The sequence below is a fragment of the Physcomitrium patens genome, chromosome 1 (assembly GCF_059467195.1).
Source record: "Physcomitrium patens ecotype Gransden chromosome 1, ASM5946719v1, whole genome shotgun sequence".
Classification (NCBI taxonomy): domain Eukaryota; kingdom Viridiplantae; phylum Streptophyta; class Bryopsida; order Funariales; family Funariaceae; genus Physcomitrium; species Physcomitrium patens.
The window spans coordinates 15,517,860-15,542,556 of NC_143410.1; the positions used below are offsets into that span (position 1 = coordinate 15,517,860).

General features: G+C 40.4%; 3 protein-coding genes and 1 long non-coding RNA gene across 6 annotated transcripts; 1 reads left to right on the forward strand and 3 right to left on the reverse strand.

Annotated features, from left to right (window-relative positions):
- Positions 1-295: 295 nt before the first annotated feature.
- On the reverse strand, positions 296-3,174 carry LOC149989894 (uncharacterized). Its single transcript, XR_016503205.1, has 2 exons — positions 2,414-3,174; positions 296-2,293 (listed from the first exon to the last, which is right to left on the reverse strand). It is a non-coding gene; the product is annotated as an uncharacterized LOC149989894 (long non-coding RNA).
- Positions 3,175-8,425: 5,251 nt separating this feature from the next.
- LOC112286765 (receptor-like serine/threonine-protein kinase ALE2) lies at positions 8,426-14,662 on the forward strand. Of its 3 annotated transcripts, none has more exons than XM_024529025.3 (8): positions 8,426-8,901; positions 9,115-10,341; positions 10,513-10,851; positions 11,157-11,507; positions 11,660-11,977; positions 12,300-12,677; positions 13,028-13,271; positions 13,702-14,662. In XM_024529025.3, the coding sequence occupies exons 2-8, from the start codon at positions 10,263-10,265 to the stop codon at positions 14,381-14,383; spliced, it is 2,391 nt and encodes a 796-aa protein (XP_024384793.1). In that variant the 5' UTR covers positions 8,426-8,901; positions 9,115-10,262; the 3' UTR covers positions 14,384-14,662. The 3 variants fall into 3 exon arrangements, with proteins under 3 accessions (XP_024384793.1, XP_024384784.1, XP_090107087.1); XM_024529016.3 differs by having other exon boundaries at positions 8,427-8,901; positions 11,136-11,507; XM_090250961.1 differs by having other exon boundaries at positions 8,428-8,901; positions 9,115-9,336; positions 11,136-11,507.
- An 891-nt stretch (positions 14,663-15,553) lies between these two features.
- On the reverse strand, positions 15,554-19,630 carry LOC112286759 (uncharacterized). Its single transcript, XM_090250963.1, has one exon. The coding sequence runs from the start codon at positions 18,183-18,185 to the stop codon at positions 15,618-15,620; it is 2,568 nt and encodes an 855-aa protein (XP_090107089.1). The 5' UTR covers positions 18,186-19,630; the 3' UTR covers positions 15,554-15,617.
- An 834-nt stretch (positions 19,631-20,464) lies between these two features.
- On the reverse strand, positions 20,465-24,196 carry LOC112291121 (putative inactive receptor kinase RLK902). Its single transcript, XM_024538162.3, has 3 exons — positions 23,673-24,196; positions 21,775-23,320; positions 20,465-21,629 (listed from the first exon to the last, which is right to left on the reverse strand). Exons 2-3 carry the CDS (start codon positions 23,189-23,191, stop codon positions 20,914-20,916), a joined length of 2,133 nt encoding a protein of 710 aa, XP_024393930.1. The 5' UTR covers positions 23,192-23,320; positions 23,673-24,196; the 3' UTR covers positions 20,465-20,913.
- Between the last annotated feature and the right edge of the window lie 501 nt (positions 24,197-24,697).

A 24,697-nucleotide genomic window follows, 5' to 3' on the forward strand; every position in this document is an offset into this window, starting at 1 on the left:
AGATATGTTTTAGAAAAGATCAAAATATTATGTTGACACAAAGTGTTAATGGAGAAACAAAAGTAAAAACTGAGGTCTCTAAAGATGGAAGGCAAAGAAATAATCTAGTTAAACTCAATAGATTGACTTTATTGTAGTAGTTTGGAATCAATAAAATATTATGGAATTTAACTAATGTACTCATAGTCATTTCTCGATTCAATGTATGAGTGGACATTGCTAGTGCCTCTCCATCTGTCAAGGACAAGAACTCGATGAAAGCTAAAGAGTAAGTGAGACTTTTCTCAAAAAGAAATAGGACAAAATAGAAATATGTATATTAAGAAAGAAACTGGAATGGCTATTGCCAAAATACAAGAAAACTAGAGACCCTTGAAACTAGACTAGAAGCAAGAAAGGAGTTGACAAGAGTGAAGAGGGCTTCACTCTTGCCTCTATATATACTATCTAACTAGAAGCCACGTGGCGATGTTCTATAAGACCTCCAATATATGTTGACTTTCTAGGCCACATGCCTTTGCTTGCAAGGCAAGTTTTCTATGGATGGACCACGTAGTTAGCTTGTTCTTTAAGCTTCCAACATGCGTGGCACATGGCTAACTTGTTGACCAAGTTTCTAACCTAAAAGTCAACTATAGACTCCTATAAAGTCAAAGCAGCGTCTATGAAGCTTCTAAGAAGCTTCTCTAGAAGATATTACACAATTAACCTACTTTTACATACTTTTATCTATTCATATAGGTAATTATATGTATGTCCGTGACATTACCCCCCCTTCTAGGGACGAGTTCCATGAGGAGCGGTGATTATATATTGAGAAAATCTAATATGCGGCGAATTGTATTTGCTACATACTCTGATCTTTGTTCTCTTCGAAGATAGTTGATGGGTCCTCTTAGCCATCGATAGTGTCCCATTCCAGGGCGAGAAGACCACCCTGTTATTTGATCACTGTTGAGGCCTTCATAACTTCCTCAATCTTGTCTCTTTTATAAGAGAGGTTTTCATCTTGGTTTTGATGGATGTCGTTGATGAAAAACTTTGACTTTAGCTGATGCATTTGCTAGATTCCTGGATGGCTCCCATGTGCGCTCACTAATATCATATCCGCACCAATGAACAAGATATTCCAGCTTATTTCGGCGCCGCCTTGAGTCTAATATCTCTTCCACCTCAAATTCTTCATTATTATCTACTTCTATAGGAGACGGTGGCATTTGTCTTCTTCCTTGTATATCCACTGTCTTATATGGTTCAAGAAGAGACACGTGGAATACAGGATGGATCTTCATTGACTCCGGTAGATGTAACCGATATGCAACTGGGTTGATCTGTTCAGAAACAGAAAAGGGGCCAAGCCTACGATAGTCCAATTTGTCACAAGGTCGAGTGGTCTTGATATTGCGACGAAGTAGCCATACCTTATCACCCACGTTGAGTTGTGGTTGCTCTTTACGATATACATCTGCATTTATCTTTTGTCGTTCTTGAGCTTTCTTCAACTGCGCCTTCATTATTGCATGTAACTCTGACAACCGATTTGCCATATCTTCTGCTGCAGGATTATCAACTTTTGAAAAATCAAAAGTATCAAGTCGTGGATGATAGCCATAATTGGCAAAGAAAGGTGTTTGTTGCGTGGAGGAATGTACCGTATTATTATAAGCAAACTCTGCCAATGGCAGAAGGTTTGTCCAATCATCTTGTTGGTAGTTGATGGTACACCTTAAATACTGTTCCAAGACTTGGTTTACGCGCTCTGTTTGTCCATCAGTTTGAGGATGGAAAGCTGAAGATAGCTTTATGTCCACTTTTAAAATCTTGAAAAGAGTCCCCCAAAATCTCGACACAAATTGAGTTCCCCTATCCGATATGATATCTTTAGGCAATCCATGATAGCGATAGATATTATCAATGAAAAGCTTAGCTGTTTCTTCACCTGTGATAGATTTTGTACATGGCATAAAATGTGCCATCTTGGTGAAACGATCTACTATCACAAATATAGAATCATAAGATCTTGAGTTTGGAAGATCTGTGATGAAATCCATAGAAACAGAAGACCATGGTTGTTCTGGTATAGGTAATGGCTGAAGAAGTCCGTAAGGTCGATGTCAAGGAATTTTTGATCTTGAACAAATATCACATGATTGTACAAAGTCTTTGACTGACTTCCACATTTGTGGCCACCAAAAATCTCTTGATATGAGTTCCAAAGTCTTATTATATCCAAAGTGTCCTGCTGCTGGAAAGTCATGACGTGCTTGAAGAACACGCAAACGTGCTTTTCCTTCTGGAACATATAGGCGTCCTTCAAAATATAATAGATTATTCTTGAACTCGAACTTAGAAGAATCATGAGACTTAGAAGAATTATTCTCGATATCATGAACAAGAGGGTCTGAGGACATACTGGACTGGATTTGCTTGAGAAAAGTTGAATCAACAGTCAATGTTGATTTCACTGCTCGGAGATGAAATTTCTCCGGTTTCAAGAGGACCGTTCTTTGTTGCTCAAAAGCTGCATCTCCTTCTTTTGGTGCAAAATAAGAACGTCTAGACAGGGCATCGGACAAACCTTGTTGTTTTCCTGGCCGATAAGTGATAATGAAGTCGAATCTTGACAAAGACATACTCCAACGAGCTTGACGACGATTCAACACGCGTGCTGACATGAAATACTCGAGGTTCTTGTGATCTGTATACACAATGACTGGACTAGAAGCACCTTCTAGATAATGACGCCATTCTTGAAAAGAATCCACGATTGCAAGAAGTTCTTTATCGTGGATCTCATAATTGATCTCGGCTGCTGAGAATTTTCTTGAATGAAAAGCTATCGGATGAAGTTTGTCATCTGTTCCCATTTGTGATAAAACTGCACCCAAGGCAAAATCCGATGCGTTTGTTTCCATAAAAAATGCCTTGAAAAAGTCAACACGATATAAGACTGGTGCAGAGACAAACGATGTCTTCAAGGCTTCAAATGCTGCTTTCGCTTCTTGATTCCATTGGAATTTATCTTTACTAGTCAAGCGTGTAAGTGGAGCTGCAACTCGTGAGAAGTCTTTGATGAAGATCCGATAGTAATTGGCAAATCCCAAGAAACATTGGACATCTCTTACAGTCTTTGGAATCTTCCAATCCATGATTGTTTGGACTTTCTTAGAATCCATCATAAGACCATCATTTGAAATGATGTATCCTAAAAAGTCAACTTGAGTAGTGTGAAATACACACTTTTCCATCTTGGCGTACAATCCTGCATCTCTGAGTTTTTGTAATACTTGACGAACATGTATTTCATGTTCTTCAACATTCTTAGAATAAATCAGGATATCGTCTAGGTAGCAGACGACAAAATTGTCTAAGAATTCACGAAATACATCATTCATGAGATGTTGAAAAGCAGCTGGTGCATTTGTGAGTCCAAAAGGCATGACATTATATTCAAAATGCCCGTACCTGGTTCGAAACGCAGTCTTCCATTCATCTCCTTCTTTGATCCGTACTAGATTATATGCTCCTCTTAGATCTATTTTTGTATAGATCTTAGCTTGATTTAACTGGTCAAGGAGTCCTGATATCAAAGGTAATGGATACATGTTCTTGATTGTGATCTTGTTGAGTCCTCGATAGTCAACACACATTCGTAAAGATCCATCTTTTTTCTTTACGAATAGAATTGGAGCTCCTGCTGGAGATTTTGAATGGCGTATGAAATTCTTCGCTAAATTTTCGTCAATATATGTCTTGAGTTCAGCCAACTCATCTTGCGATAAACTGTAAATTGGTCCAAATGGTGGCTGAGTTCCTTCCTTGAGATCGATTGAACAATCGTATGGGCGATGCTCAGGAAGAATATCTGCATTCTTTTTCTCAAAAACGTCTTGATAATCCTGATATTGACTTGGAATGCCACTTGAAGTCTTTACGCTTTCAGAAATAGGTGCAGCATAAATAGCAAAAGTTGATCCTTCTTTTGCTGCGTGTATAAATGCTTTTGCACCTATAGGTGCGAGTTTTACTATACTAGACTCATGGTTTTTTACTTGGTTAATAGAACTGTTACTAATGCTCTGAGGAAAATCAAGTTTACGAGAAATCCAATCTATTCGAGGATTATACTTTTCTAACCATGATAAGCCTAAAATTACTTGATTAGAGGGAGATCTAATTATATTAAAAATTACGCAACTACTATGACCATTTATTACTACATCTACAGGAAGTGTTTCGTGAGTTACATCTCCAGAAGACAACGGACGACCATCTATGACTTCTACGTGTACAGGTTTAGTTTTTTGTATTAATGATATTCTATGACATCTAGCAAATTCTTCATCTAAAAAACAAGATGAGGCTCCTGAATCTACCAAGGCAGAGGCTTTGTAATTATTAGGTCCTAAACGCACATCTATTATAAAACAAGGAGATGGTTCTGAGGAGAGGATAGGACCTTTATTAGAAGTTGTACAAGATTCCAGCCGCACGGTCCCTATTGTAGCTGGACGTACTCGTTTTCCGACATACTGTCTTCTTTGACAGCCGTACTCCTCATTTTGTAGTTACGTCGCTTCTTTGGACAATGTTGAGCAGTGTGCTTAGGTTCTCCACAATATAAGCACAATCCTTCTTGTCGACGACGAGACTTTTCTTGCTCAGTAAGAGGTTTGAAACGTACCGCATCAATTTGCATATCCTCTACTTCTGAAGGTATGTGTTGAGGAGACGTCGGTGTTGCCATTGAATTGTAGTAACGTTGAGGCCCACTTGTGCGACTCTCGGATCGAAATTCAAAAAGTCGATTGTCGCACTTCACAGCAAAGTCAATTGCTTGACTCAATGTTTGAGGATCAGGTAAATTAAGCATCAATTTCTTTACCTCATATTGTAATCCGTAGAGAAATTGACTCACAAGTGCGGCATCATCCCACTTGATATCAGTTGCAAGTTGTCGAAATTGCGAAGCATATAATGTTACTGATCGATTGCCTTGTCGCAAAATACGGATCTTGTTGGTTGCAACACGAATTGCATCATGTTCTCCAAACATGGATCGAAACTCCGCCAAAAAAGCCTCCAGATTATCCAATATTGGATCTCGTCGTTCAAGAAAAGATGAAAACCATGACAATGCTGAACCTGAAAGAAGTGTACCAATGAATCTTACTTGTGACCCTGGAGTTGGATAGCTCTGGGGTTGAAGTTCAATCACTAGTTGGACCTGATTGATGAATCCTCGAAACTTGGATCTGGTACCATCAAACTTCTCGGACAAGGCAACTCTCGGTTCTCTAACACTCGAAGGGTGTTCCATTCTGGGAGAAGGGACATGGTTTGGTGCAGATGTTGAAGCAGCCCCAATCATCTCTATATCTTCACTTCCTACCATTCTTGTTGCTCCTTGTGGTGGTAAATTGAGTTGATGCATCGCAAGCATTAACTCCCTCAATTGTTCTTGCATCTGTGCCATTGCACTCTTCATTTCAACAAGCTCTGCCATAGTAGCACTTAGAAAAGAGAAGATGCCTAATAATGCTCAAAACAAATAGAAGAGAGGAATTGATAACAAAAAAAATACTAAGAACAATATCAGTTTAAAAGAGGGTAATCCGCAACTTCTAATGCGCTTATGTCTTATCAAGAAAAAGGGGTAATCCACTCTTAATCAAGAAAAGACAAAGCTCTGATATTGTAAGTGTACTCTTGTCAATCTGTCAAGGACAAGAACTCGATGAAAGCTAAAGAGTAAGTGAGACTTTTCTCAAAAAAGAAATAGGACAAAATAGAAATATGTATATTAAGAAAGAAACTGGAATGGCTATTGCCAAAATACAAGAAAACTAGAGACCCTTGAAACTAGACTAGAAGCAAGAAAGGAGTTGACAAGAGTGAAGAGGGCTTCACTCTTGCCTCTATATATACTATCTAACTAGAAGCCACGTGGCGATGTTCTATAAGACCTCCAATATATGTTGACTTTCTAGGCCACATGCCTTTGCTTGCAAGGCAAGTTTTCTATGGATGGACCACGTAGTTAGCTTGTTCTTTAAGCTTCCAACATGCGTGGCACATGGCTAACTTGTTGACCAAGTTTCTAACCTAAAAGTCAACTATAGACTCCTATAAAGTCAAAGCAGCGTCTATGAAGCTTCTAAGAAGCTTCTCTAGAAGATATTACACAATTAACCTACTTTTACATACTTTTATCTATTCATATAGGTAATTATATGTATGTCCGTGACACCATCTCTAATGTTATGTTTTTTGATAGGATGTAGATTCAAAGAGTTGTTATGTGTCAATTACTACTTAAGTTAGAAACAAATATTATCATATCTTCTTGAATTGGGCATGAATTAACACTATTGATTTCAATATCTGTATGGAAGACAAGTATGGTAAGTAGATAAAAATCTCTAAGTGCCATTTTTCATTCCATATAGATCCAAACTTTAAGATCTTCCATATCCATCCATTGATATTGAGATTTATTAAAGTAAAAAGAGTTGTTCTTAGGAAAAAATTCTATAAGGGCCAAAACATGATAGATGGCACTTTTAGTTTGAAGATTCTACGATTGATGTATCTAATGTAATGAGTCTTAACTTTGTAAATAGAGAGCTTTGTTGCCTACTATAAGAGCTCATGCATAGTCCATTTGCAATTGTTTCCAACAACTTTGCCAAACATTCTTTATTATTTGAAGTTTGCTAATTGGCAAGGTGGTCATAATTCCTTATATTTTGCCAAAAAGAGCACTAAGGTTTTGTTTTTGACAATTGGAGTTAAACACATGTATAATCAATCATATCAAAAGTTGTTTCTTGACATCTATAAGGATCAAGGAAAATTAAAGGAGGTCCCAAACTTGGCTTCAAATAGGCTGGAAGAAACTAAGCGTTTCTTACTCGGAGTATGGGCCATGGATCCTTTGTTTAACGATGGCTTCTCCACTCTTCCCTTCTTGCCTACTGCTTGTTATTCTAGGCTCTCGGTAGGGGGTGTGTTACGGTGCTTGGGCAGAATAATTGTTGGATTGTCTTAGAGGTGCCCTAGAGGCTCATCCCACTCTGATTTTTCTAGCTCCGTCGCCAGTAGTTCTGTCGCAAGAGAATTGGAGCTCTAGTTCAATGTTGCTGCTGGTGTAGGAGGGGAAGGAGGAGAAGCTGATCAAGGTGAGTTTTTGGCGGGTTTTTTTTTTGTGATTAGTTTTTTGGTTTGGGTTTGCACGGGCATTGGTCGGAATCATGCTCAAGCTTAAGGCAAGAGCTACACTGCCAAGGTATATCCTTGTACTCTAATGTCACCTTGAATTCCTCATGAGTGATAGGAACTGGGATGATAATGGAGGAGGGGATAGATTTAACGTCGAAAACTAGTATACAGATTCGCGGTGTAGAAGATTGTTTTAAATACTGTGAGGGCTTCCTTAGCTCTTGCTTTTGTTACAAAAGTCAAGATAAAATAACCTCTTTGTAACATGCGGATCCAGATGGCTGTCATGGAGGGATCAATCAAGTTGACATTAACCCTATCTCATAGTTTGGTAATGGATGGGTGCTTAGTTGGAGCAAATCCAATAAGCGCTAATCGAAACAGGGTGTGTGCATCTTCGGCAATGATTGTGAGGGCATCAAATGACAGTGAAGGTCAACTTAAGGCCGGACAAAAAATGTAGCCTTGACGGCCTTGGGTGTTTTTGACCGGAGCGACGTTTTTTTCACACCTACTGTTTTGATTTTCATGTGATTCACATATTGCAAATTTCTGAACCTGATTTGCGCAATTGAACAATTCAATCGCAAACTTCGAAGTAATAACACTTAAATTTTAAATTTTAAATTATTATTATTATTATTATTATTTTTGAAATATGGGGGAGGGATCTAAAATCACGGGGTGCGTGGGGATAGAGTTGGCACGTCCGCAAGGACAAAACCCGCGGAAAGGCTTATAAGGGCACCCCACATGCGAACCCCGTTACCACACAAAACCAGGAGAAGAGAGAGCTGGGCTCCCCAAAACGGGTAGCCCCGCAACAACTGGCCCGCGTCTTTACAGATGGCCACCTGCCTTTCCTACTTTTATAACGTCCCCCTCCTCCTCCTCCTCCTCCTCCTCATGGGAGCCCGACGCGTACCCGACTTCCTCGGGGGAATTCCCATATCGGGAACAGAGGGTTCACTGGTGGTACCTTTCCCGGCCCCACGAACACTCCCTCCCCCGCCCAGCTTCCCCCGGACCCGCTCCCGCCCGACTCACGACTCTGACAGCGACCAACCTGCGGTGAGTGCGACTGCAGGGCGGGGACGACGACGAATTGGAATTCAGAATGATGGATGAATATGTGTATATATAGATGAATGTTTTGATGGATGGATGGGTGGGGGATTGATTGAGCTCACAATGCTGCTCCGATCCATGCGCAGTTAGTACCACGTCTTGCTGCAAGCTCGTAAGTTCATTCACCATCAGGGGAGTCTATAGCAGAATTCTTCTACTGTTCTTGTACAGCTTGTGGCCTTATTTTGTTTCTTTTTTATTCGTTTCTTTATTCGTTTTTTAAAATTTTCTTGTTGTTGTTGTTGTGTGCTCTTCTCTCGATCGAGAGTCTGGACGGAGTCGTAGAAGGGGAATCATTGAGAGTTGAAGTTGCACGGGCACGGGAAGATCACCGAGAGTGACATTTCAGAATAATGCCTGTGTGTTCCTAGTGTGGATTCGAAGCTTCGGTTTAAGACCAGGAAATGATGGTGGTGTTGTGGACGTGTTGAAGGCGATTCGTATCTGAGCGATCCGTGGTTTTCATCATTTCCGACGATTGAGCAGATGTTGATGTTATTTGCGTGTGTGTGTGTGTGCGGGTGAAAGGCGTAGCGAGTGCGTGATGCAAGGGTACGTTTCCTACTCCAGCGAAGGCTTCATAGCATGAGGTGCATTGGTTGGTGGCGTGCTTGCTTTGGTAGTGATTTCTCGAGTGGTTTGGATCAGCAGAGCCTGGAATCTGGCTAGTTTTTAGGTGGGGAGGTGGATTCGGATAGGAATGTGGAAAGGGAAGAGGATTGCCTGGTTATTTGATGGTGTTGTTGGTGTTGTTGTTGTTGGCAGGATGTGGAAAGCTTTTATTCACTTATTTTTTCGAGTGAACTACCTAGAGATTGTGGATTCGAATCGGAGACCGGATTGTATTGTGTTATTTTATTTAGAAGGCTCTAGTTTGTACGTTCTCTGAGCGCAGAATGAGGAGAAGAATATTATGCGTGCGGCATTTTGCGAGATAAGAAGACTTCAATATAGGAGGATCTGCTTTGCGCCAATTCTTTCAGGCCAGTAAGAACTTTCTGTATACTTTACTACCCTGTACAATGCACGTTTTGGGCTTGCGAAGCATCATATGCATCCCTCAGTGAATGATGACAAGCAAAGGAGTATCTACGGTTTCCTAAGGGCCACTACTTTCACTGCTTCTTGCTCGCTACACCTGCAACAATACGTCACTTTCCGACAGGAGTGGGTAGATCGGAGAGCTACTGCGCGACATTGGATTTCGACAATGAAGGGAAATAGTCTGGCGATCTTTGTGGTAGTTTAAGCGTGATTGGATTTGGGGATAATGCTGTGCACCGTAATATGAATTGCCCACAAATCAAGACACTGACTAGGCAGGTTTCATGAGGCTCAATGGATGTAGAGATAGTGGTCGTCTTTCGTCCAACTTTGGCCTTATATCTATCCACTCCCTCACGCGGTGACGTGCAGCTAACTGCAGAATGGTGAGAACCTATGAAATGGTGGATATGGAATTGGAAGTTCGATCAACTGTTTTCTCCCACTGAAACCTCTCTACGAAGGAATACCAAAATTGGACGGATTTTGAGGTGCATGGTTTTAGGATACATGAATGCAGAAGCTAGTCTTATGAAGTACCATCAGACATGGATATTCAAAGATGAAAAGAATGTGTTGGATAGAAGTATTTGGTGTTTTCATGGCAAGTTGAGCAGTAGAAGCCAATACTCAAACATAGGACCCTTGCTTTGGTCATCTTGGTACATATTTTAGCTTCTAATTGAGCTTCTTCCTGAGAGGAACCGGCATTCTTTCAATTGGACGTTTGCATAGCGCTCTGTGGGTACGGGAGCCTTACTAGTCTCGTAAATATTACTAAACGATCAAAGACCCAGCAGGGACAGTGAAATTTAGTAGCGTTCACTGGGCTATCTCCCCAGGATTCATGTGTTCAAGCGTCTGTCGCAATGCGCAGCAATCTCTGCAGTCTTGCAGGGTTGCTGCCTCTGCTGTTGTTGGCAGCAACTCTTGGAAGCTTTGGTTGTGGTGAGTGGCTTTTATTCTGAATGTTAACATCCTCATCGGTCCCGAAAAGGAATGCGTTGGAGTTAATAGCTCGATGAAGCTGAAAGCTACAATTCCATGATGTAGTTTTTGTGTTCGTCTCTGTTTTTTAAAGAGTACATGTCTAACCATTACCTTGTATCTGTCGTGAAGATGTGCCGGACGAAACAACAGGATACCGGTTAGGTCACCCATGCAAGAACCATTCAAGATTAGAAACAGTGCTATCTTCTCGCCGAAGTATATGGGTTAGAAAACTCTCCCTAAGAGACTCTTCTTTACTTCGCTTTGCTAAAAGACGGCCTTCTCCTACGTCCTCTAAAACAGCCAACGAGCAGAATTCTCCTGCTGAATCCATTCCTTCAACAGCTCCGTCTGGTCCAAGTGGTTCTCCTTTGGCATCTGCATTGGTTACTCCACCTGGAGATGACACATCTTTGGGGAGTTCTCACAATAATACAAAAGTATCACCTTCACAAACCCCTGCAGCAGGTGAGTGTCCACTCGATTCTGTAATTCCTTTTAAGCTCGAACCTGGTGTTCTTTATCGCCTTTCCTTAAACCGAAACTTCTACATCGTCAGTTGCTTTTGGCTTGGTCTTCCTGTACATCTTGTTACTGTTTCTGTCTTCCGTCGTATTACACTTTCATTTTCTTCCGGACGTTTTCTGGAGTTTCGTAACCTGGAATCAATTATTGAGCCAGTGTCAAGGTAACCTTACAAGTATGTGCGAATTCCGAAAGAATTTTCAGAAAAAGTTATATTGCTTCAACAGATTGCCGCCAAATTTGTCCAGATGGCTACACATACACACCACGAGGTTCGCCATCATGTAGCTGTGTCATTCCTATGCACGCACAATTTCGGCTTGGAATCAAGTTGGAGCAACTTTTTCCTCTGGTGTCTGAGCTGGCCACGGAGCTGGCTGATGGATTGTTCTTACAAACTAGTCAAATCCGCATTGTAGGAGCCAATGCTGTTGAACCAAACCAGGATGAGACAGACGTGACTGTAGATTTTGTGCCGTTGGATTCTGAGTTCGGTAATACCACAGCACAACTCCTTGCCTCACGCTTGTGGAGTGGACAAGTTCCACTGGACGAGACAATTTTTGGAAACTACCTCGTCATTTTCGTTCGTTACCCAGGTAATTATTACACACTCGATTTCTACTCTGACGCATAGAAGGGTTCCGAGGTCAGCTTCAAATGCTTCCAGCATTGTAAAATGGTCCACGTCTTGACTTGCAACAATTTTTACTATGACGCTGATGCATTACTATCTTTTTGTTTTGTGTAGGTCTTCCTCCTCCTCCACCTTCTCAGATTCCTGGAAATAATGATTCTCCGCTAGGTCCTGGTAACCAGCTTCCATCTGGAGTGGATCCGAACAGTAAACATCATAAGCTCAGCACGGGCATTATCCTTGTAATTGTTTTGGCAACGGCTATGGGCGTTTTGTCATTTGTTTGTTTTGTGTGGCTCATTCTCCTACGCCGCAGTTTGCATAAAAAATCTTCATCCTCGGTTGTTAGCCCTTTACATGCTTTTTTCAACCCTAAACCCGAAGGACTGATCCAATTGCGAATGAACGCGTATTTCAACTCTAAACCTGAAGGTGTGCATCTGATCCAGTTGAGAAAGTATTGTCAGCCGTGTTTCCTTTTTTTCCTCAATTTCAAGTCGTTTATTGATGCTTTACAAGGCTGTAAAATGTTTTCCATTATTGTTCACTTGATTATTAGTTTGTTGCGCTGTTTTTCGCAGTCAGTCCATCAGACATTATAATGCTCAGCCTCACATTCTGCGATTTCATCTGGAGTGATTCATAGATACTCTGGTTCACGATCATCACCAATTCACGCACTTAGTTGTGTTGCATGCATGGCTTCCAATTTGTTGAGCAAGTCATTTTAAACACTCTGTATTCTTTGCTACAGGCTCATTACTGTCAGAAAGTATGGCAAGCTCTACAATTTCTTATCCATCTAACGTGGAAAACTATACCGGGACTGCCAAGACCTTCACTTTATCGGAAATGGAAAGGGCAACAGATTATTTCAGACCCAGTAATGTAATTGGCGAAGGGGGCTTTGGACGAGTTTACCAAGGGGTGTTGGACAGTGGTATTGAAGTGGCTGTTAAGGTACTAACAAGGGATGACCACCAGGGTGGTCGCGAATTTATTGCAGAGGTGGAAATGTTGGGCAGATTACATCATCGGAACCTTGTGAGGTTAATTGGTATCTGCACCGAGCAAATTCGATGCTTGGTTTATGAACTCATAACGAATGGGAGTGTGGAATCTCATTTGCATGGTATGTAATTCTGTTCACTGAATAACTTGTCAGAATCTTCTTCGATGATTAGAGTCAAGTGTGAGTCCGAACCGTCTGAAATACCAAGAAATTCTGTACATTTGTACGCCGGGGAAGAATAATGAAGACGAGCTAATTCGTCGTTAACTACGTTTTTTTATTTTTATTTTTATTATTGTAGATGCATTTTTAATATTTTACTACCAGTGTGTGGACTTCATAAACGTACCATCCAAAGTGTAATCTACTTTCTACCTTCCATAGTGATTTCAGGGCAGTTTTTATCTACAGGTTGAGAATATGCAGCAAACTGTGTCTAATTAAGTTACATTTGAACCCATAATCTGCAGGTTTAGACAAATACACAGCTCCTCTCAACTGGGAGGCACGTGTCAAAATTGCTCTGGGATCTGCACGCGGGCTGGCATACCTACATGAGGATTCCCAGCCCAGGGTGATTCATAGGGACTTTAAAGGAAGCAACATTCTACTTGAAGATGACTACACTCCTAAAGTATCTGATTTTGGCCTGGCGAAATCGGCAGCCGAGGGTGGCAAGGAGCATATATCTACTCGAGTGATGGGCACGTTCGGGTAAGCTTCTCTTATTGCTACCGAACATGTGAAGTGCGAATCAAGTCCTACAGCCAATTTAAGCTCTTTTGTTACTACTGAGATCTTCTACGTTACCAATTTTACTGTACACAATTATTGTAGTGATTCAGTCTCCTGGTTTCAGTCCCAGGAAATCACAAGTACTCCAGTTCTTAATTCTCAAATTAAATTGCTTAATGCTCTTAAGCTGCCTTTGAGACATCCTTCTTGCAAGAATCATATTCTTCGAAATTTATGTTCCTCGAGTCATCTCTGGTGTAAAAGTTGAGTTGTTAAACTATTTTCAAGTTTCATTGAGGAGAATGCCCTCTTTCACCTTCACATCTGAATATTTAGGATGTATTTTGACCAGACTGGTAAGGTTGTGTCTTGATTATTGACTTACGGTAGTAGTTGATTTCAACTGCAGGTATGTGGCCCCGGAGTACGCTATGACAGGGCATTTACTTGTGAAGAGTGATGTTTATAGTTATGGAGTGGTGCTTCTGGAGCTCCTTTCTGGACGAAAACCTGTTGACATGTCTCAACCACCTGGGCAAGAAAATCTAGTCACATGGGCACGCCCCCTTCTTACAAGCAAGGACGGGATTGAGCAGCTTGCTGACCCTTACCTTGGAAGCAACTTTCCATTTGACAACTTTGCTAAAGTGGCTGCAATAGCCTCAATGTGTGTTCAACCGGAAGTGTCTAATCGACCGTTTATGGGTGAGGTCGTTCAGGCCTTGAAACTTGTGTGCAGTGAATTAGAATCTAGTGATGTTGGGAGCATGAGAGGAACAGTCTCGTCACATTCTGACTTGTTAGACACACGGAATCCTCAGTTCCTCCATGACGCCTCGTTTATAAGCATTGATTATGACTCAGGACCACTCGAGTCCTTGGATTTTGAACAGCGAAAGCCTTTCTCTGCTTCAGCTGTTGTGGCTGGTTCTGAACGGTTCTTTCGACAACTTTCAGGTTCATTAAGACGTTACATTGCTTCTCCTCCACCTAAAGCCTCTTCACTACCGAGAGGTTCATGGTTTGGACTGGAACATCCAAATCCCGGAAGCATTAGCGATCACAGGGGTCCTAAATATTGTGATCCTTAACATAGGTTTTTGCTTAGTTTCGTAGTGGCAGTTGCGGAAACAATATAGCAGTCAAATTAGTCCTGTTGGCTTCCGCTGTGTCAGCTTGTATATTGAGTTAGGTGTGTCCCATTTATGAGCCCTAACTTAGGGCTTTCGTGATCCTGTATCGTTCTCACATTTCCATGTCGTGCTCGGGTGTACATGTTCAAGTAGTGCTCTCAGGAAATGAATTGCGTAAGTGTTGAATCTATCATTTGACATTTCGTTCACAGGTTTATGAAGCTCATGTTAAAATGATTTGGTGGGTTTGTGTCCCAAGACGGCAGAAGCTTGACTAATGAATGTAGGTACAGACCTCCGAATGAGTATGCCGCGAACAAGAGCAGTTGGGTTAAGTGCACAGGTCGATGTGGGTACATGCTGTTTATTTTCAGAACTGCTCGTTCAGTAGGAAGATGAATCATCTGGTATCTGTACTCATTAGTTGATTGCAGTGTGACTACCTTGCAGTTTGAGTGGATTGTCACATTTCTCAAGGGTTCTCTTTCCCCTTAACTTGTTTCCTTTTTAAGTTGTGCCAAAGACTCTTGACTTTTTTTCTTTTCCCACATGAAAGATGATGACTCTATATGAGGGCTTTTCAAAGTCTTGGGTTTCATTCATACTTAATGAGATGGCTAGCCTAGTTTTTCTTTTTCTGTTTCATTTTCTAATTTTTCGAATGTAGTGGTGTTGACTCTTTGGTCATTTACAGATAAGTATTGTCATCTGAAAAGGATGTTCACTGTATAACATATATATATATATATATATATACAACAAATTCGCAATGCTAAATGTCTTCTTTTTTGTTTGAAAACACTTATAAATAAAGGTGGGTCGATTTTTTAAGACTTAAAAAAATTAACTTGTTACTATAAACTCACACTTATCAACACACATCCATTAATATCTTGTTCAGCTTTCTTTCCTTTTCTATTTACAAATTCTTAGAATATTGATCTGATTATTTTTCCAAAATAATAAAAATATAACAATAATGACAAGAAATCATGTCCAAACATTTAACTATATGAAGGATGTTTATCATCATTTTTTAAATTGTGAAAAGATAAATTTCCAAAAATAGTTTTGAACCAAAACTCAGCTACATGTACCCACCTTTAAAAATAAAAAAACACGCAAAAAAACTTTTAACACATTTACAAAATTAATTATACCTTGGAAAAATATTACACAATGTTTCAAGATTTCAAAACTGGTAAACTGGTTTTTTGGGTTGGCAAGCTAATTCTGCTTTTTTATTTGCAAAATATTGTTTCTTAACAACATCAAGTTCTTTCATGGATGTGTCAATTTCCGTTTTATATTCATCAACTTGAATTTGATTCCTTGCAAGCTCCGAGGTTATGTATGACAAGTGTTTCATCTTATCTTGCAATTTACGTTTGTAAACATCAACTTGTTTTGCTACCTCAATACCTGGTTGGGATGCTGAAATTTTACACAATTCAATGTAAAGTTTTTCTTTTTCTCGTATAAGTATATCTTTCTCAATCACTTCTTCCGTTTTTGAGGTGAGTTTTTTTTGAAGCAATTGAATTTTTATAATTAATTCATAAGAATGCGGATCTGTACCTTCAAGTTTTCTCCACCTATGCACATTAAGAGGGTTTTCAAGCTCCTCACTTAATGCTTTAACTTTTGTCTTTTCTTGCACCAATTGTTGACTCAAATTGTGAACCTCTTTCCTTAATATTACAATATTCTTACACGAACCCGTGAGCATTGTGTACTCACGTTTTAGATTATGAAGTTTAAATTTGTATTGACGAAGTTCAGAAAGCCGATTGCAATAATCAATGTGGCCTTTATGGATACTTGACTCTTGTATTCGGATCTTATTATACACTTCCATCAATTCGTTGTTTTTGTGAATCAATTGTGCTCCAAGAACTCTTTTTTCACTTTGAACAATTTCAAGTTCTTTCTTTTGATGCATGACATCTAGATCGCCTTCTTCAAGGATGTGCTTTAAACTATCATTTTGTAGATTATGGTCATTTATGACAACATCTATTGATTTGATTTTCCATTGGACTTTACAAAGTTCTTCTTTCAATTTTTCTCTTTCTTTTTCAATCTTTTGATGATTCTCATGTTCTTTGATTATAGCAACATCTTTGGATGTGATTTCATCTTTCAAATTCTCAACTAAGTTGTTCATCACTTTAAACTTACGTTTCATTTCACCAATTTCATCATGAGCTTCTATGTACTTTTTGTTATTTACATTCCGCTCTATTTGAATCACTTTGTATAGATTTTGTTGATGTTTGATTTTGGGTTCCCATGCTAATATTTCTTTTTGGATTTTGACATTATTAGTCTCACATTTCAAAAGCTCTTCACATGCATTTATGTGTTTCAATCCATAGGCTTGAAGTTCCATATTCTTTTGGTTGCATTCTTCTTCAAGTTTAAGAATAGTTTCCAATTGTTTTTTAATGTATCCCTGATACTTTGACAATTCAACCTCTAGATTATGAATTCTGACTTGATTAATTTGCATCAAGTCCTGTTGTTTTTCTACAACACCTTTAACTTGAGACTTCATTTTATTCAGAACATCTCTTTCTCTTGCACACTCATCGATGCGCTTTTGTGCATGATTCGTTTTCTTCTTTTGCAATTCAATTTCTTTTTCAATATTTACTTTCTCTTCAATAATATGAGCCTTGTGTTTCTCTAAATCCTCTTTGGCAAACTCAACTTGTTTCAATTTATTGTGTGTATTATTGCAAACCTTATTGATTTTACTAATGTTGTCTTTGCAAGTTTCAATTTCCTCCTCTTTTGCTTTGAGTTCACTTTGTCTTTGACTGTTCTCAAACATCAATTGTGTATTTGTTTTAAGTTGCACTTCTAACTCAATGCTAACTTTAGCTACCTTTTGCAAGACTAAATCAAGCTCCCTTTGAGCTTTGTCAATGAGAGTTCTTTGTTCTTTTAATTTTAGTTCCAATTTGTCAATTTGGTGTTGTGCCTCTTGCATTAAGGCTTGTTTTTTTTTAATCTCTTCTTGCTTATTTTCCATCTCCAAATGCAAACTCTTCATTTCTTTCTCCAATTTTTCTTTCCTTTTTGTTTCTCGATCACATTCTTTTCTTTTCATGATATACTCTTCTTGAAGAAGTGAGGTGCTATGCTCAAGATTAATTTTTTCTAGCTCAATTGCTTGATTCTTATCACTCCATTCATTAAGCACGTTTTTGAGCTCTTGTAGAGCATGCATTTGAGCATCTCTTTCCTTTAAAACATTCATTTTTTCTTTTTCTAAATCTTGAAGTTGCACGTCTTCGGCCATAGCCTCTGTTTGACCACTTTCCACAACTTTGTTCAATTCATCGATTTCCTTCTTAAGAGAATTGATTTTGATATTGTAATTTGATTCTTTGTCTTGAGCATCATCAACCAAAATCCAATTCTTGTCAATATCATTTTTTAGTTGGGCTATGGTGATTTGATGTTGTTCATTTATTTTTTCCACATCTTTCATGGTTTTCTTATTTTTGGCTATTGCTATGGAAAGGTTTTGATGTTGTTGGTGCAATATTTTTTCAAAATTGTGTTGTTTTTGAATTGTGGCATAAAGCATTTCATACTCCTTGCGAAATCCATCCAAAGCCGTTTCTCCTTGGATTTCCGCAAGGAATTCCTTAACATTTTTGTCAAGTGTAGCAAAAGCCCGATCCTCAAAATCACCCATGGATGATGATGCTTCGGGATATAAATCTTGTCTATCATCATTATTCTCCATTTATTCTTATGGGCATTCATTATAAATATTTTTCAAAGTGAATAAACATTATTTTTATTTTATTTTATTTTATTTTTTGGTTCAAATTCTAAGGGAAAAATGAATATCCACTGTATCTTGAATTATGTGTCAAATTCATTTTTGCACCAAAATGCATTAATATGCAAACAATCAATTTTTGACATATACATGTATTTGAATGTTGAAGTGTCGGATCTTTGAACTTGAATTATTATAAATTGTGTTCAATTCTATTAATCTTTGACAATGATTCTCATGAAATATAAGTCATGTAATATGTGTTAATACACAATAATATTCTAAATTCTATCACTTAGAAACTGAACTTTGATACTGACTCAACATACTGATCACAAGTTGTGTAGCACTACAGAATTCGCACATTTATCATTGAAATAAAATACCACTTTTGATCATTTCTCTGATTAATTTAGATTATACCATATATTCAAAGAAAGTTTTTAGGTCAATATTTGAATCATGATCAGATCGAATCCATCATTATTGGTATACAAGAAAACAGAAAAGATAAAATATATTAAATTGTGTTACCCTAAATTTTTAATAAATTGTGCAATATTCATAATTTGATTTTAATCTTTAAAAAAATATAATATATATTATAGGTCAAATTAAAGAAAATCAGATATTACAAAAAGTATATATATCATTAGTTTCAAAATTATCTTGAAAACTAATTATTAGAAAGTTATTGCATTATGATAATTGTGGATTTCATCAATATGTTTATTGATAGTAAAACTTGTTGAATTGCAGATAAGATAGAAAAGTTTAAAAATGATGACAATAATTGTATACATTTTTTTCGAGAAAATAATAATTTTGGGTTTAAACCTTCATAATACAATCAGTAAAATATTATTAACTAGTAATTGACTTCAGTGAAAGTAAATTTAATTTTTTTTTTTAGTGTTCTTAGTATTTTATTTTTTTTATTTTTTTTTCTAACATGATATAAATACGTATGTTTATATGTAAATTTGCCTACCTAGCAGGTAATACACCTGAAAACCAAACCTCACAACTTGACTTCAATGTTAAAAGCTTGTTTTGAAAACAAATATGATCATTTTCAATCAAAATGCTTTTCATAATCTATATTTTCAATAACCCATGTCAAGAAAGAAAAATATTAAAAATTAAAAATTAAAAATACAAAGAGCATGGTAGACCTTGTTATTAGCATGTGGGTATCTTGAACAATAAAGTTGCTTCTCAGGAAATCCACAAGTAACCGAAACTTGACGTGAATGCTGATTCTGAGAAGTGTTTGAATTGAGCCATCGATTGACTGTTGGATTGGTTGAGTTATTTTTATTCCCATTCTTTCTTGCTTCACTGCTAGAATTCTTTGATAATACTAGAGACAAATCATTTCATGACAGGTTGTATGTTTTGTAATATATCATCTATTCTTTTCGAAAACTTTGATGGTTCATTGGAACATACCAATTTCTGATTCTACGATGATTCGCATCATACATGCAGTTACTAATTTTATACGACCACTGCCAAGTAACAACTGCATGTATCTACATGATTGTACATGATAGAAGTCTGCTTTTATCTTCTCAAAATATCAGAAACGTGCAATTCATCTCCTTTTCCCTCCCCAAGCACGAAGTCGAAGTATTTTAACGTTCAAAGGGAGGTGAAGCTTTACTCAAGTTGGTAGTATTGCTGTCAGTGACAAGGATTGAAACTGGATGGTGTATCGGTTTTAGAAGAGGTACCGTGTACGGACAACATGATATGCAGCGGTGAAGATGACCGAAGCAAAGCTTCATTGGAGAAAACATGTCCAACACAAACAAACACTAAAAAGCGTGGTTGAATCCACACAGTGGTTGATAACTAGCCTACCACTTACCAACTGTCTTTTTTACCCAGAACCAACGTATTGTGAACATACCCATCGTAACTAATCCAGCAGAAACTTGCGTATCATACTCTGCCAGAAAATGTTCATCGCGCCACAAAATAAATCAAGAGCTTATTGAAATCATCACACCGTAATTCACAAAGGTTTGCACATTTTGCAGTGTCAGGTGTGTAAGAGATGGGTGTTGTCATTTCTGCATGTGTTATTTCATGCAAAGCAGAGTCTAGACGTAAGGGAAGATGTCTACAAAACACAAGTATTTCTTAAAATATGTACACAGTTCAACACAGTCGTCAGTCACCGAGTGGAAGGACATTCAGGCAACTGAGAGTTGTGACGAAACGAACACAATTCGGATTGAGAATTTCACTGTTTAATTGCTACCTCCAATCGAAAGAAGTAGAAAACCCGGTCACATGTGGTATGCGGTGGTGACATCATTGGCACTCATACCCTCGAGTGAAGCGTTTGCAGCTTGCAGAAGCGATCACGAAGCAAAAGTAATGCAGTATCACCTCTACAGATAAGCCGAACCTCCACATCTCCCAAGATTAAATGATGTTCCGCCGTTACTGTCTGCAAAACACATGTGCTTCTTTATTTGTGGACATTGTGCAATGGTATGTGTTCATGTGAAGGATGGACGCGCCAGATACATCAATTTGACGATCGAATGTCGGCAACAGGATCCTATTGTTCTAGTGACGATTGACGCATTCAATAATTTGCTCGTCTACATTGTCAAATCTCGATACAAAAACGTGCTACGGAAAGAATTAATCGCGCCGATTTTCTTCAGATTGATCAGTTCTCAACCACGAAGACTCCGGATGAAGGGTGAGTGTGCGTGGGCGTTGCGGATCTGCTGCCGGTGCCCTTGGGACTGCCGCTGGATGTTGCAGCCGCGGCGGCGGCCGCGAGGGGGCACACGGAAGATTCGTTCACGTGGCCTAACTGAGTGATGTCTTCCAACAGAAGCACCACTTCTTCCATCTTAGGGCGACTTTCGGGAATTGCATCGGCACATGCCAACGCCAGCTGCAACACCTGCAAAGCCTCCTCTTCAACGAAATTTTCCGCCCTCTTCAGCTCAGGGTCGATCACGTCGGAAGCCCAGCGATCTCTTCCGAAGGACCTGACCCACTTTGGAAGATCAAGTCCGGCGTCATTCTTACAGATCGCTCGCTCCGGTGCCCGTCCGGTCACAAGCTCCAGCATCATTACGCCGAAGCTGTACACGTCCGACTGCATCGTGATTTTGCGAATGTCAGTGACCTCCGGAGCTCGGTATCCGACAAACCGCGAAGGGCCGACGCTGCCGGGGTTCAGAAGATGCACGAGGCCATGGTCGGCGACGAAAGGCTCATAGTCTCTATTTAGTAAGATGTTGGATGACTTGATGTCCCCGTGCGGCATCTTCACACATGGCTTGTCTAAGTAAGCCAACGCCCTTGCTGTGCCTAGGGCGATCTTCTCTCGACTCACCCAGTCCAAAGGATAGCGGCCGCTGAGTTTCGTATCTAGCACATAGACATTAACACACTGAATTATCTTTCAAGTTGTACATCCAAAAACATCACAATACGCAAGTCTGTCAATGGTACCCCTCTGGAATTATACGTAGAAGAAGCAAGAGGAGGTTGATCGCGTATTCAGTTTCAATACCATGCATAAGAGAGTGTAAGCTTCCTGCGGGCATGAAGTCCGTGACAAGCAATTTCTCGTCCCGGGAGAAGTAGTAAGCTCGCAGCGGCATCAAATGTCTGTGCCGCAACCTCCCGAGCTTCTCCACACGAGTTTCAAACTCCTTCTGATCCGCTGCGACGTCCTTGAGCCTCTTCACGATCACAACACTATCTCCATGGAGATCGGCTTTGTACGAAGTACCTATGCTCCCTTTACCAAGCACCTCAGCCGACGCTTGAAGCAACTCGTCCAACCCAAATTCCTCACGCTTCCCTTGGTCTATGAACACAAGCTTGCCGCGGCTAGCGGGTTCGCTGGAAATCGTGATCGCATAGCTTTCATTGAATTCAGTTGGGCCCTGCTCTGGTGATGCACCCTCGCCGTTGAAATGTGTCGCATCTTTCCCTGCGTGAGACTTGTCAAAGTCACCATCGTCACGTCGCGAACGACACACAACGAACACAATAAATACGAGCGCAACGAAGCTGCCCGCTGTAATGCTAGCAATAGATGCAACGCTGAGTTTGAGACGATTTTTTTTCTTAGACGATGCTTCTGCAATTCCTTGAGGCCCATCACCCGACCAAGGTTCGTCAGCTGGTGTAGGAGCCCCCGCGTCGGGTGAGGGAACAGGTGCAGTGAGGGGACAAGGGGTCGCCGTCGGCGGGCCACAGAGCCCATCGTTGCCAGAAAAACTATCAGACGTGAAATTCTGCAGCGCAGGTGGCACAGAACCTTCGAGCTTGTTGTTGGCAACCGAGAACCTCACCAAATTCGCAGCCGACACGGCTGGTAACTTACCCGAGAGGGCATTACCCTGCAAGTCCAACTCGATTAACATTCTGAGCTCAGAGATGGAAGCAGGGATTTCACCCGAGAAATTGTTGAATGCTACGTTGAAATGGGTCAAGCGCGGCCAGACACCAATGAAATCCGGTAAAGAACCCGAAAAGGAGTTGTAACCCAGGAAGATCCCCTGCAGGATGGTGCATCTTGAGAGGTCAACTGGAAACGGGCCCGTGAGGCCATTGTGGTGTAGGCTTAGAACGCGGAGCTGGTCGAGGTCTCCGATAGTGCTTGCAGGGATGAACCCTGTGAGCTTATTTCCGGGGAGGCGTAGCGTTGCCACGCGATTGCCGAAGCATTGCACGCCAACCCAGGTGCAGGGATTGGTGCCAGAGACCCAAGGCAAGAGGTCCCCCGCCGGATCTACCGCAGCCTTGAATCGCTCTAGCGCTGCTCTATCCGTTTCAAGGCTTGGTTGCGCTTGTCCATGCGCGCCAATGAAGGGACCCAAGATTACGAGCACAATGACGCATATATGGAGTAGCCTCCAACCATGCTCGCTAGAGCCCCTTACCTGTTTCCTCTTTCCCATCCTCTTCGGTAACGACATACTCAACAGATAATTCTGGAATACCGCTGTCCAGATGAGGTTCCACTTTGATTTGGTAATTTTACCAAGGAGGGCTTTGCACCACAACCTATGCGGTCGGTTTCTTCCTCTTAGCAGCCATGCTCACGTCTGCAACGAATTTTACCAAGGCGCACGTTAAACTTCAGAATTCGAAACCAAAATGAGTATTATTCATAATGCGAAGTTGCTCATAACACATTGACGAATTCTTGTACACAAAACTGTTTGCCACATTATGTGTGCAGTGCCTTCACCACAACCATGGACACTCAGAAGCAATCCAAAGCCCTGGAATCTAACACAACTGGCGCGGAGTCGTAGATGCAGAACTCCTGTCCCAAAACTAGAAACATTGCAAAATGCGAAGCAAGTGTCGCCAGAGCTAGTAGCTGTCGCAAACTGGAGGTTTACCTGCAAACTTCCGAAAATACACACAGAAGTATTCACCAGTATCACGTACCTGAAAATGTAGTTTCTGAGAAGACATGAGTCACGGTCCAATGCACCCCACAGGCCTACCAGACCCCCGTCGATACTGGTGAGTCGACATGACCTTCTGAAGCCTCCTTGATTCCCCATGAGTAGCCTCGAGTCCAAAGTTCACAGACAAGCCTTCCAAAGTTCTCCGCAGCCCTCTCGACCACACCCATTGGCTAGCCTCGTGTCAACGTCCTCGCGGGGCGCGTGCTAACCTCCAAATTCTTACAACATAAATGTCGAGGTAGATTCCCCGGTTTGTTGCTGCTTTCGAAAGCGCTACAACTGGTCTCGTTCCGGTAACCTCACCTTGTTGCAGCGTTTCGCCCATAGTAAATGCGGTCGTAATCCTGATTAATCCACATGAACTTCCAGCTCTATATATCTTTGTCGTCTCACTGCCCTCTGGGCTTTACAGATAACACAAATTGGGCCAGAGTGGCGACACATAATTCTGGATTGATCATTTACAAGAGCGTGAGTCGCATGGCCCTGTCTCTCACAGTCCCCGACTTCACTGTCCAGATGATGAGCTCACAGTAACTCGTATCGGGAAAGCCGTGTCCGAGCCGCAACCTTGCTGCGCAGCTTCTCCCCATAATTCACGATCACGTCTAATTATAGTGAAAACAAAATAGATTGTTTTTGCAATTAATGCTTCTCAGTGGGCAGTGGGTGGTGTAGTTGTAGATACGGGCTCTTCAGCGATGCGTGGGCTGTTGGGCGGACTTTACGAAAGCTATTTCCTGAAACCAAACAAAACCTCGATTAATTCTCCTTATTTTCCTTTTTTTAGTCTGATTGTTTTTGAGGCCCACATATTGCTGCGGGTAACAGGAACAAGCCATGAATTTTTTGTGTGGATGGATATGGGTGCAATAAGTCTATTTGTAGGTGAGCCTGATGCAATTTGTTTTACTTTTCATTCAGGCTGTTTTCCATCAAATGAGGGCAATTCAAATTCGCGAACAGAATATCAGGGTTTCGGTAGGTTCACCGATTCACCTC